This window comes from Synchiropus splendidus, chromosome 12 (assembly GCF_027744825.2).
Source record: "Synchiropus splendidus isolate RoL2022-P1 chromosome 12, RoL_Sspl_1.0, whole genome shotgun sequence".
Taxonomy (NCBI): Eukaryota; Metazoa; Chordata; class Actinopteri; order Syngnathiformes; family Callionymidae; genus Synchiropus; species Synchiropus splendidus.
Window position 1 is genome coordinate 18,291,266 of NC_071345.1, and position 13,052 is coordinate 18,304,317.

General features: G+C 45.3%; 2 protein-coding genes across 5 annotated transcripts in view; one reads left to right on the forward strand and one right to left on the reverse strand.

The window, feature by feature from the left end:
* zfpm2a (zinc finger protein, FOG family member 2a) overlaps positions 1-3,859 on the forward strand; it is a 128,767-nt gene extending 124,908 nt beyond the window's left edge. Inside the window, exon 9 of one of the 3 annotated variants that reach the window (XM_053880478.1) lies at positions 1-3,859. In XM_053880478.1, coding sequence (XP_053736453.1) covers positions 1-2,555 — 2,555 coding nt within the window. In that variant the 3' untranslated portion in view covers positions 2,556-3,859. The other 2 variants (XM_053880479.1, XM_053880480.1) reach the window with 2 other exon arrangements.
* The window catches only part of si:dkey-122a22.2 (uncharacterized), a 26,358-nt gene continuing 15,946 nt past the window's right edge, over positions 2,641-13,052 (reverse strand). For both annotated transcript variants that reach the window (XM_053880481.1, XM_053880482.1), the window contains 4 exons: positions 8,138-8,276; positions 5,567-5,649; positions 5,404-5,500; positions 2,641-4,253 (listed from right to left, as the gene is read on the reverse strand). In XM_053880481.1, coding sequence (XP_053736456.1) covers positions 4,086-4,253; positions 5,404-5,500; positions 5,567-5,649; positions 8,138-8,276 — 487 coding nt within the window. In that variant the 3' untranslated portion in view covers positions 2,641-4,085. The remainder of the gene's footprint in view (positions 4,254-5,403; positions 5,501-5,566; positions 5,650-8,137; positions 8,277-13,052) is intronic.

Consider the following 13,052-nt stretch of genomic DNA (forward strand, 5'->3'; position numbering starts at 1 on the left):
GTGTCAAAATGGAAGAGAGCCTCCCTCCTGGCACCAGCTTGAAATGCACAATCTGTAACTACACGGCAGATTCTCTTATTACATTCCAGCATCACATCATGTCTCACCTGTCACAGGCGGCCTTCAGATGCAATCACTGCCATATCAGCTTCCAGAGCCACAGGGAACTCTTACAGCATCAGGACTTACATGGGCACGGCAGCAAACTTCACAAGGAGGGCGACGCCACCGAGCATTCCCCCAGGGGGCCGGAGGAAAGCCTCCTGCAGCAGCAGCAGCAGCAGCAGGCCCGCGCCGAGCTGGCCAATAGGAAGGAGGCTCTGCTAGGAAGTCCCAAGGGAAGCCTCAACAAGGAGACCAGCACAGATGGAGAGGCTGACAAGGCGGAGAAGAAGCCCATGCTGTCAGCTCAGAAGGGAGAGTCCCACCCAGGCAGCAAAGCAAGCTTTTCTTACACCAGGATCAAGTCGGAGCCCTCAAGCCCTCGACTGGCCTCCTCCCCTGTGCAGCACAACATGCCGACGTTTCCCATGGGCCCTTTCTTGTCTCAGTTTGCTTTCTCCCAAGATATCTCCGTGGTCCCTCAGGCTTCAGAGATCCTGGCAAAAATGTCTGAGCTGGTTCACAGGAGGCTGCGTCACGGTGGGAACAACTACCCCCCTGTCATCTACAGTCCTCTCATGCCCAAAGGGGCCACCTGTTTCGAATGCAATATCACCTTCAGCAACCTGGACAACTACTTGGTCCACAAGAAGCACTACTGCAACAGCCGCTGGCAGCATATGGCCAAGTCCCCGGACTTCTCCGCCCTGTCAGATAAAGTCCCCGAGGCGGTGAGCCCCAACAGCGGACACACCTCCATCAGCATGTTGTCCGGCTGCCATCCCACCGAGGCAGACAACCACCTCATGCAGTCAGCCTGCCTGAACTCTAACGTGCTGGACATGATCAACGCAGGGACCAAAGGTCCAGAGAAGGACCTGGCAGGGCAGGTGAAGAAGGTCTCAACCCCGACTGGGACGGAGGAGAGGCTGAATGGAAAACAGATAGAAGGCAAGAGTCCCAGTACAGGTCTGGTGGAGAGCGACAATGACCCAAACAAAACCACCTGTGATGCCTGCAATATCACCTTCAGCCGCCATGAGACGTACATGGTCCACAAGCAGTACTACTGCGCCACCCGCCATGATCCCCCAATGAAGCGCATGTCCAACAACAAGGTACCCTCCATGCAGCGAACCATGAGAACCCGAAAGCGCAGAAAGATGTACGAGATGTGTCTCCCCGATCAGGACCACCAGAGGGCGGCACTGGGGCAGCCGGGTTTTCTTGGCGTTCCCCCCATGAACCCTTGTACCTCCCAGGACACTGTAGAGAGCATCGCTGAGCGCTTCCATCCTCGCTGTGACATCTTTCCGGGTATGGTGCCCAAACATCTGGAGGCCTCACTGACAGTCACGAAGCCTATTTTGGCTCCCAAGTCCAGCACGGCGGAGCAGCAGGAGCTGGATGCCCCCATTGACCTCAGCAAAAAGTGTTCACCGCTCTCTGACAAGACATGTAGCTCTCCTAAAAGACTTTTGGACTATCACGAATGTGCAGTGTGCAAGATAAGTTTTAACAAGGTAGAGAACTACTTGGCGCACAAACAGAACTTTTGCCCTGCAACTGCCGCTGCCACTGCTGCTGCTGCTGCCGCCAATGCAACTCCGCAACAACAGCCCCCCCAACATCAGCAGGAGCTCAATGACCCCGGCAACAGAGAGCCGTCCTTGTTCCCAGACGTCAAGACCGAAGTCAACAGCAGCCCGGACGGCGTCTTCGAAAAGAGCCCCACCAAATGTGATAAGAACGGTAACGGGAAGGTGATGGTGCAGAACGGAGGCATGTTCCCACCTCACCTGGCACCTGTGCCGGGACTCAAATCCTTTCCTGACTCATCAAAAGAGGAGTCCAAGAACATGTTTCTGCCGCACTGTCTTTATCCGGGAGCAATAAAAAAGATGAAAGGTCCGGACCAAATATCGCCGTATTTTGGGATAAAGTCCACTGACTATGTGACGGGAGGGCCGGTAATGTCGGGCGAAGCCGGTGAACAAGAGCAGCCCAGTGTGAACGGAGGGGGAGCAGGAGACACAGGAGCAACAAGAGAACAGAGCCAGACAGCGGCTGCTAACGGTTGCCCACACCCTGGCAAAGAGCCGTTGCCCCTCCTGCCTAAAAATCGGAGCATGGTGATCGTGAATGGAGGGCACAAGCCAGAGGAGCGCAGCGGCTCGGCGCCACAACAGGAGAACCAGCCCCAGCCAGACAGCCAGCCCCTCAACCCCTCACCAACATGGGCGATGGAGAACACGGCCGACTCCAATGAGAACATGTCGCCCTCTGCCAAGTCCCCCAATGAGGAGGCCACGCCCACCGCCAATAAAGGCGTCAACGGCTCGGGCAGCGGCAAGTACTGCCGCCTCTGTGACATCCAGTTCAACAACCTGTCAAACTTTATAACCCATAAGAAGTTTTACTGCTCGTCACATGCTGCAGAGCATGTAAAATAAGGGCGGACACCTTCTTTGACCCCGCCCCCCTCCTTGCGCCCCTCACACCTCTCTTCCCACCGCGTCCGAACTTTGACCCCTCCCTCCTTTTTCTTCTTTGTTTTTGGTACACTGTTGTGTCTGGAATAGTGCATCATGCAGTGCTACTCGCTGCTTGTGGACAATCAAGAGAAGATTCTTCTTTGGTCATTTTGAGACTTAAAAATGCAAAACCATTTGGTTGAAAAGGGAAAAAAAAAGAATCAAGAATAATATCGGTGCCAATTTCTCATTAATTTATTTTACAATCAGTATTAATAGGAGTAGTGACTTTAATTTAAATTCAAATGAAATTTATATCAGAGTTGTTTGTAATGTTATTGTATAGTCATTCTTGTGTAGCACACATATTGTTTACACTGTAATGTAGGATCAATGAATCAATAGACAACACAAAAATGATGAGATGCATTGTAGACACAAAAATAGCTACTAAGGCACTTGTATTCTTATTTGCTGTACCACTTTGTGTATACGCCCCGAATGTGGACTGCAGACTTGTACCGAGGACTTGTTTGGCCTCTTAACTCCCCCGCGGCAGTGAAGAGCAGGCGCCAAGCTGCGTCTCACATTTCGGCACATACACACGGCTTTGCATTCATATGTGGCTGTTTGTCTCCGTCTCTTTTCTTCGAATCAGATGTGGATGTTTTCATGAGGATGGCAGCATTCTTGTATAGTACTCGTATTTCTGTTTGATGATAACACTTTGTTCTCCCTTTTTAGAATTTGCTCTCGATGCAATACTTTGTAAAAGAGGGAACCTTACTGAAAAGCAGTATTACAAAATGGGGAGTGTGCATATACTATTTGTAACCCTGCTAGGGCGAAAAAAGACCTTGTACAAGAATTAAGTTTATTGTTGCCGAACAAGTCGGGTGGGAGGTCAGTGGGAAAACTGATGATCATTCCAATGTCCTGATTATGGGAGAAAAATGTTTCTTAAAACGTTGTTGCTATGCATGTATATGGATGGAATTCAATTCCAGATCTGTTGGAAATTTTTATTTTGATGTGGTGTCATAATTAAACTTAAATCCTCAGGATACACAAGTGTGGTGGACTTCTTCGTGCGCGGCTCACCTTAGCGCCTCCAGTCAGAGAGTGGCTGAAAGAAGGAATCGAATCAGAGGTCTGCTGCTGATCAAACTTAATTATATCTGTGACAAATGACTGGGACGCAGTCTACCGAGAACATTGAGACTCTTAAGACAGAACGTGTGTGTGTGTGTGTGTGTGTGTGTGCCTGGCCTTTTAACGGATCAGTTCTGTGTGCGTCGTAACTGGGAATAACTGGGCGGATATCTGAATCTAAGCGCGAATATTCCATCTCTCTAAATAGCCCCCAGAAACGCTCAATTAGAAAAAATATGTTCAGAAATGTGGCACATAAAAAACCTGCCCAGATAATCTTCACCAACTGCTCCGGGGAACATAAGCAAATACGATAACGTGAGTACGTCGCTGGATTGGTATCGGTGACTGTGCGGGTCAGTGGCTTCGCTGGTTGGCTTGTCGCTGGTGGACCAGCCTCCTCAGGTGCTGGAGCATGGCAGATGGCTTCCTGTAGATCATTCGCCTGTCTGCTCCTTTTATGTGAACGTGATTGGCCGATGGGTAGGATTCCCTCAGAAACGTCCTCTGAAGCGTCGTCACCATCTGGTTCAGCAAGAGATGATTAATAGCTGATTTTCATGACGGTTTAAAGAGAACTGGCGTTACGTGGCTTGAAAACAGCAAGACACTAAATAATCATAGAGTCTAATGAAGGACTAATGATTCCAGCAGAGTCGGTTCTTTTGAACGAGACGGAAATCTGGACACTCTCTCTGTCTCAATGTGTTAAACTTGTCAAAAACTTTTACAACCCTTGACTGAGGTGCGTCTGGTTGCATTATTTCAAAATAAATAACCATAATGCATTTTTAGTTATGCGTCACCTTCCAGACAGTTGCGCAGTTCTTTGCTTTCAAAATAAGACAACATAAACATGAAACACAACAGTTAAGCAGCACAAAGCAGTAGTACACATAAAAATATGCAAGATTCCATTTCCAATCCATCACTAGCAAATAACATGACTAAAATAACCAGGGTGAAATTCCTCTTAACAAACTCAGCAGCTCGGTGTGAGGCATGGTGTGGTGCGGAGAGGTGGGGTACACTTTACACCTCAACCATGTAATCTTTTACAGTGAAGCAGCATTCAGAATATATGTTACTGTGCCACATCCACTTTATGTATATGTATGAACACCTCTTTTTACCTTTTAAATTCATACATTCTAATTAATAGTCGAATTCTAACGTGCTTATTTGGACAGTGGGTGGTGGTAGTGTGGCGCTGAAGCTTCAGTCACAACAATGCGAGTACTCAATGAAAGTTTATCCGTTTGTCGTTGAAAGTTCTTTCGTTTTTCAGTTACTTTGTTAACAGACAGAGAAACAGTGACAACCATAGAACAGGTCCATTTCAAATGGAGACACCTCTCAGGAGTGTAACCGTTTTTTGAGCTTTAAATACTGTGCTGCATTACAGTGTAATACCTCATCATATGGCAACAGAACTTCCCTTGTTCCCTGACATAAAGACTGAAGTCAACAGCAGCCAGTCTTCAAGAAGAGCTCCATTTAAGGTGAGTGGAACGGTTATGTGATGTGCAGAACGTACATAGCTCACTCTGCACCAGGTCAGTGTGACGTGTTCAATTGCCTTTATTTAGTTATTAGTATGATTGTACGTGCTGTATTGCGGTTGCCGTATGAAATTTGGTCAAGGGCCACATGAGACATCTGACAAACACCTCACCTGGTTGAGCTCCTCTGGGAGGTCCAGGTCAAAAGAGTCCCCAGTGATGATGCTGATGGAGGTTCTGCTGGTCAGTGGCTTGAACTTGGAGATGTCTCTGTAAGAACACATTGCAACTATGACCTTAGGACCTGATGAAATGAGAAGAAGCCAGTCAACGTACCTGACTTGAGCGGCACTTTCGTTCAGAAAGTAATGTTCATCCACAGCACCGCTCTGGTGAGCAGGGTTGCACATGAGAAACTTCTGTGGAGGAAATATCACATTGAGTTAAGGACAGGACAGTGGCTCACAATGATGCAACCAAAATTTGATTCTTTGTTCCTCTGTTTTTCCTCCTCTCCTAATGATCTCACTGGGTGGCGCTGTTTCTAGTATGTGAGTCCATTTTTCTGCCTTCAGAAGCATCAGGGCTGGCTGCGCCGCTGCGTCAGTGCCAGCTAGCTGGCCCACGGTGGCCTCAGCCGTCCCTGATTGATGGGTGAGAGCAAGACTGTGGCAGCCAAGTTCAACCTGCGAAACACCTCTGCTGCCATCTGCACCCACCGATACAAGACTTGGAAATGTTCGAGGCCACGCCCCATTTTCACCCCTGGCTAGATTACAGCAATAAAATGATCCAACATAGTTGAAGAAAGACAAATTTTAAATTGTATTTTCACATCTGCCATCAGGTGGTTACATCACAACACTTCATCAACATCCCAGTAAACAATTCTGCACTTCTCACTCTGGACCTGGTCAGAGAACATGCCCTTGAGAAATGGACATTACATGGACATGCTCCATTGAGTCCATCACTAAGTGTGCGTGCGAGCGTGCATCTGTGTGTGTCTGTGTGTGTGTGTGTGTGTGTGTGTGTGTGTGTGTGTGTGTGTGTGTGTGTGTGTGTGTGTGTGTGTGTGTGTATCTGCGTGAGTGTGTGTGAGTGAGTGAATGTCTGTGTGTGTGTGTCTCTGAGCATGTGTGCGTGTGTGTGTGTCGGTGTGTGTATGCGAGTGTGTCTGTGTGTGTGTGTGTGTGTGTGTGTGTGTGTGTCTGTGCGTGAGTGTGTGTGTGAGTGAATGTCTGTGTGTGTGTGTCTGTGTGTGTGTGCGTCTCTGTGCGTGTGTACGTGTGTGTGTGTGCGTGTTATAACCTTCAGCAGCCCATCTACAAAACCTTTCTCTATCCTCGGAGACTTCCGCCACAATGATGTCCTTATCTCCTTGGCAACAACTGTAATACTTGAAAAGCTGGAACGGGTCCCTCATCACTGCTGCCATCAAATTGTGGGCGGCTGGCAGCACAGAGCCTTAACCAAGTGCTCGTCATACACACACGTCTGTGCGGATGTCAGAAATGTCTCACATGCTCTCGTACACACACACTCCAGCGCACCAGTGAGAAGTTGAAGTGAAAATAAATGTGAATGTGAGTAAATAAAGTGACCCACACACAAGTATTATTACTAGTACACACAGGCACTGCAGTATACTTTAGATGTCGCCTTTTAAGGTGCTGAATACTCAGGAGTTTTCAGCATTTATTACAAACTACATTTGGAGAAGCCTGCTGAGTCAGCATTAATGTTACGTAAAAATGACCCAGGGGTGACCCACTTGCCTGGAGTCATGAATGTGCTGAGGCGCCATGAGAAGTGACATGTTTGAATAATAGTATTATATTTTTTACATATTATACTCACCTACAGTTGGTCGTATTTCCTTCATATTCATTTCATTCCTTTACATTTTCTTGTGTACGAAGTAAAGAGTGATTTTCTTCCAGTAGATTTTATCTGCTGAACCATTTTTATTAATTTAATTATACATTTTTTTAGACATAATTTATACCATTTATCATTTTATACAGGCATGTGAGATTATTTACTATTGATTACTATGTTACATGTTCTTATACACTTCTTCAAGCAACTCAGTTATTTCACTGACCTTAAATTAATCTTTAAAACATTAGTTTTAAGAAACTATGCTGACATTATATTGACAGTAAAATAAGAGAAGCACGGGTAAGAAACAGCCGCCTCACGCGGACACATGAGTGACGTCACATGACAAGAGCAGCGGTGCCTCTGTTCTCTGCATTACTGGAATCTCTCTCCAAAATCACAGAAGAATCTGTGTTCCAATACGGATTAAATGAAACGTTTAGGTTGAAGGTTGCAGCACTATTCTAATATGTTTTTTCCTGCTATTTTACAATTTTTAATGTCGTGTTATTTAAGAAGTAACCTGTTGGTGGCGCACTTCAGAGAAGAAGACAGACCTTCGAAATATTCCAAAGAAGCTGCATTTAAGTCCCTTGGACAGAGTGTTCCCAGCATCCCAGGTTCTGATCCACAGGATGATCAGGTGGCCCCCCACCCCTTTCTAACTCCCGCTCTTCTATTCTAGGAGCGCACCTGCACCAGCAAGGCTCGAAACGAAAGCCTCACTGAAGGAAGTCAGCAACCCTTCGACAGTGATTGTGTGTGACACTGCTATTGTGGTAGGCACCGTCACCACATCCTCATAGAGCTCAGCACAGATGAGGCCAGCATGACAAAAGATCCCTGCTACCATCACAGCTTCCTGACTGAAGTGGGAGTAGAGTTACTATTCTGACATCAAGCGCCACCCTGTAACTGCACAGTAATAGTACATAACATTATACAAGGTAATAAAAGAGTAATAAAAGAGAAACATTTTGTATTTGAGAGAGGTACTCTGGTACGTTTGCGTCAGAGCCCAACCTGGCGCTGGACGACTTCTTCCGAGATGTTCTCTCCCATGATTGGTGGCTCCACAGCTCCCAAAATGATGAGCAGGCGAGTGAGGCCAGTGGCTGCAGAGAACTGCTTGGCTTGAAGGGACGGCAGCAGGGAACCAAACCTGGGCAGAAACACACAATTCTCTGTCAGCAGCGATTGGATTTGAAGTAGCAAATTCCCACAGTAAATATGAGAATAATTCAAGAAGTCATATTTTTGACATGAATTTGTCACATCATTTGCAATGGGTAAAATAATGTTGTACAAATCAAAACTCTCAATAAAATATAAAATACAAAGAGGAAGCAAATAAATAATGTGTGTGTATGTGTTCTTGTATGGACCAGTCCTCGACAAAACGCTGATCTTGTGAGGACATTTTGATTTGTGCAGACATTTCAGCCACATAGTCCACATAGGGTTAAAACATGAAAATAATATAATAATTTGGTATAAGTTTGGTTCAGAGTCCTGGTTAAGGATAGCCATTTGTTTAGGATGGTTAGGTTCAGGGTGAGAGGCTGGGGAAAGCATCAGAGCAATGAGAGGTCCCCACAAAGATTGTGAGACAAATCTGTAAGTTTGTGTGTATGTGGCAGTCATTGGCAACCGAGACGGTTGGTGGTGGCACCACAGATACAGTGGACGCAGACACGACACCAGGAACATTGACCTCTCTGAAGGCTCTTTCACCCCCCAGGAACATTTACCTGGCGAATGAGCAGCCCGCTGTCTCTCAGCAGATGAAAGAGGAGTGCTGTGATTTAGGAACACCGGCGGCCTAATCGGTCTCGGCTCACTGGTGCTCTGAATTGGCTGGTCTCAGCCTGTGGAGCCCAATCAATAGCCGCGTCCTCTTTCTGCCGCCTTCACCACGCCGCGTGCCACAGCCGGCCCCAGCAACACTGCCAAGGCACGGTGACCATACGGAGAGCACCAAAGATACTTGCCTCCGACTCCTTTCTGATTCAGCTCGACCAGTCTCCTACTAAAATATAGGCGAGCAGACGCCATACCTGGGTGCTCATAAGGCTGTTGGCAGATGTCTGCAAGACCCTCAAAGCAAAACTCCTCTTTTATTGTAGTTGATCATGATTTCCTAACCATGTATATAAGACTTGAGGTTTGTATCACAATAATATCGCAATGTCTTCATCTTTCTCAATCATGTACACACTTAAATTTGTAAAAGATAAACAATACGTTTCCTTTTTAGTGACATGTCAAATGTGCAATATTCCTAGCATTCTTTGCATGTCAAAGTAAATAAAGCTAATGTGCCTCAGGGTGCTGATCCTGGTTTCAGTACAGACTTCACCATAGACTCTATGAGTAGATGTAGTCGACATAACTGATAGTGAGAAAAATAGTGATAAATAAAGCCATCCTGAAAAATAAAATGCTCATTTTCACTTTCCAGGATATGACTGAAGGCGCTCAATTAAATCCAAGAAGACGGTTGGGACAAGGCAGTACATTATCCTGCCTCTGGCGACCCCTGCTGGAGGAAGTGTCAAATCCTTCTCATTCCCAATCAAACCGTTATAACTCAATCACAACTATGTCAGTGAGCTACCTGAATTATTCTGAATGTCTGAAATAATTCAATATGTTATCTCAACGCTTTAAAACAAGCCACAAAAAACGTTTTTCGTTAGATACACAATGTTCACCATGGCAGGCGGAGTGCAAGCAGATCCTTCTTATTTATACCTTGCATAGACGACTGAAATGAACCAAAACAAACTCACACAATGCCAAATTACAATAGTATGAGTTGAATTCTTAGCAGAATCATCAACGTTTGTGAAAAGTTGAGCAATGCAGACAATTGTTTATGGCAATAGCAAAGAACACGTAGAGCTCAACATCAAATCATGACCCATAAACTGGAGTAAATCTCCATGTATACAGGAAAGTATTTAGAGGAATACAATCAAAGTATGTGTCGAATCATGACAAACATGGGAGATGAAATCATGACCCCTCTATCACGGTGTGCCATTATGATTCAAGTATTAAGGTATGTGCTGTAGTGTGAAGACAGGAAGTGAAGGGTGACGTCCATCTAGGTGGGTTCTGTTACATCTGTTTCACTTCTAAAACTTATCGATTGTGCGAATGTTATGCAGGTTGATAACGTGATCTGTGCATCAAGGAGTGAGGAAGAGTTTGAATCACAGTTTGAATTACAACGCGCTTAATGTTATGCTTGACAATGATATTGTGACATCATTGAATGCCAGCTGAAGACAAATCACTAGCAGTACTGATCAACCACAACAGTGAAAACAAATGAGGGGCAAAAGTGTTCTGGAGTCAGGAGTGGCCAGATCAAGTTGATGGGATGGCAGAGAAGATTTGACCTGTATCTGGAAAAAAAGGCTTTAACATGCTAATGACAGTCACAGACATGAGCAGAAATAAAACTGGATTTCCACGCCGTTACAGGCAGGGAACCTTTTTTAAACCGCACCTCAGAACGATGACAATTTGACATTTCATCCCCACCACGGTTTCCCCCAAAGTCATTCTGGCAGCATAATTTAAAGCCAAGTTGTCGGCCCGACTCAAAGGGAAGTTCTCAGTCGATGCACATTTTCCACCTGTCACCCTCTTTTAACCCCCGATTCCAAAAAAAAAAAAAAAAGTCATATCAGGCTCCCCAGTTTGAATCTGGTCAAATCATTCCTGGTCCCGGAACTGAACATTATTTCAAGGATTCTCCAGCCACCTGTCCTATTCCCACCTCTTTTTTTCCCATTTTTAATTCTGCCCCGGAGTGAGGATTATGCGAAGCAAGGCATGCGTGTCAAAGGGAAATTTAGTGGGTAAAGACAGCCAAGATTGGTGGGATGAATTAAACAGATAACGGGAGGAGACGAAGTGGGGGAACCATGTCGAGCAAAACGCCTCACCGATGTTGGTCATTTCAGAGGGGCTCTTTTTTTTCCCTCCTCCCCACAGGAGCGCCAAGGCAATATCTAAATTAATAAAGTGATGAAATGAGTTTGTGCCATGGACTTTCTGCTGTTTGACTTTCCCATCTGGATTAGTGCAGGCTGAATGGACGCTCTGTTACTTTTGTTACAACTGCGCAATTCACTGTCGGAATTTGGCCCTGTCGTGATAAGCCCCCGCCCCCCTCCTCTCCTCTTCCTCATTACCATCTTATTGCATATGCAGGGCCTCCGTCACCTGAGAGGCTGCTCACACACAAAACACCAACGATGACACGACCTCTGCCAACTATTACCACCACTAAAGTCAATTTAAACACGGACTATTACAAGGAGCTTGGCGAACAACTATAGTGCGGAAGTGATTTTGGTAATTGAGCGCTTTATTCATGTTTCTGGTGGATTCCAACATCCTGAACTAAGGTGTTTTAGCATCAACGGTTTCAACAAGGACTTCTCCACAACGAGTCAAATCGACATGGCAACAACAGAATCATAAAGAAGACAAGTCTATTGCTCTCATCTTAATATTAAATCACCATAAAGTATATATGAGGCCCAGGAACTGCATGCAAGGACAACATTCATTTCAGCAATATAATATAGAGGTATATATAATGGTATTTGATATACGGTCGATCGCAATGAGCGAAACAAGACACCAGGTGACAGTAGGATTGTAGTGGCACTGATCCAGAGCTTGTCCCTTTAGTCTCCATCAAGAGCTCGATACCTCAGGAATGTACAGAGAGGAGAACATACAGGGTTTGGACAAAATAATGGAAACACATTGCATTTCAGTTCGGCACTTCCTCATCTCCCACAATAAATTGGAACACCTTACTAACACTTACGAACACTTACTAACAAAGCCAGCAGCCTCCTGCATTGAATTATGCAGATGCCATTCCAGACTGATTTATTTGACTAATCTTTAGATGGAAAACTGTTAAAGATGATGCCTGTTTTTTGTTCCTGTGTACAGGGGGCTCAATATCTATCTCTGAAATCATTGAACTTTTAGCCTCTAAGAGTAATAAAGGCTCCTAATCTCCTAACCGCCAAAGAACTGGTGGTGGACCTAAGAAGGATCAAGTCTCCAGTGACCCCCGTTTCCATTCGGGGGTTCAATGTGGATATGGTCAAGGACTATAAATATCTTAGGATCCACATAGACAATAAACTGGACTGGGCTCGGAACACCGAGGCCCTTTACAAAAAAGGACAGAGTCGTCTGTACTTCTTGAGGAGGCTCAGGTCCTTCAGCACCTGCAGGACAAAGGACTCCTTGGAGACAGTTATGGAGAGAAGGATGCTCCTGAAACTAAGGAGCATCCTGGACAACACCACCCACCCCTCCATCAGCTCCTGATCCAATGCAGAAGCACATGGACCAACAGACTGAGACTACCCATCTCAAAGACTGAACGCCACAGGAGGCAATAAAAATGTACAATTCATCCCTGAAAAAATGACAATGAAGGATTCTTTGGCACGTTTTTCTGTTCTTGAACTGCATTTTCTTGCACATTGTGTCTGCGCTCTTTTGTATTACTTTTTGCACTTTATAATATTATTTCTTTTTAATTTATTGTGATATGTTGTGGACAGAGCAAGAGAGTTAGAAACAAAAGTACCCTTGGGATTCATAAAGTCTTCTGATTCTGATAATCATTATTGTGTGCGGCTAAATACACAACAGCCGCGGAATTTATTATATTTGTCACCAGATTTTTTTTTTGTGAGTAAACTTCAGCAAATTGACTCTTCATGTGCAACTCTTACTCGAACGTTTCTGTAACCGAATACATACAATATAGGGTGCCATATCTTCCATGGTTCAGAAATCAATGTAACTGGGGACATTGATTGATTATATTTAGTATTTTGAGCTGCAATAAAAACAACAAAAACATGAATGAATGTATGCACTGCAT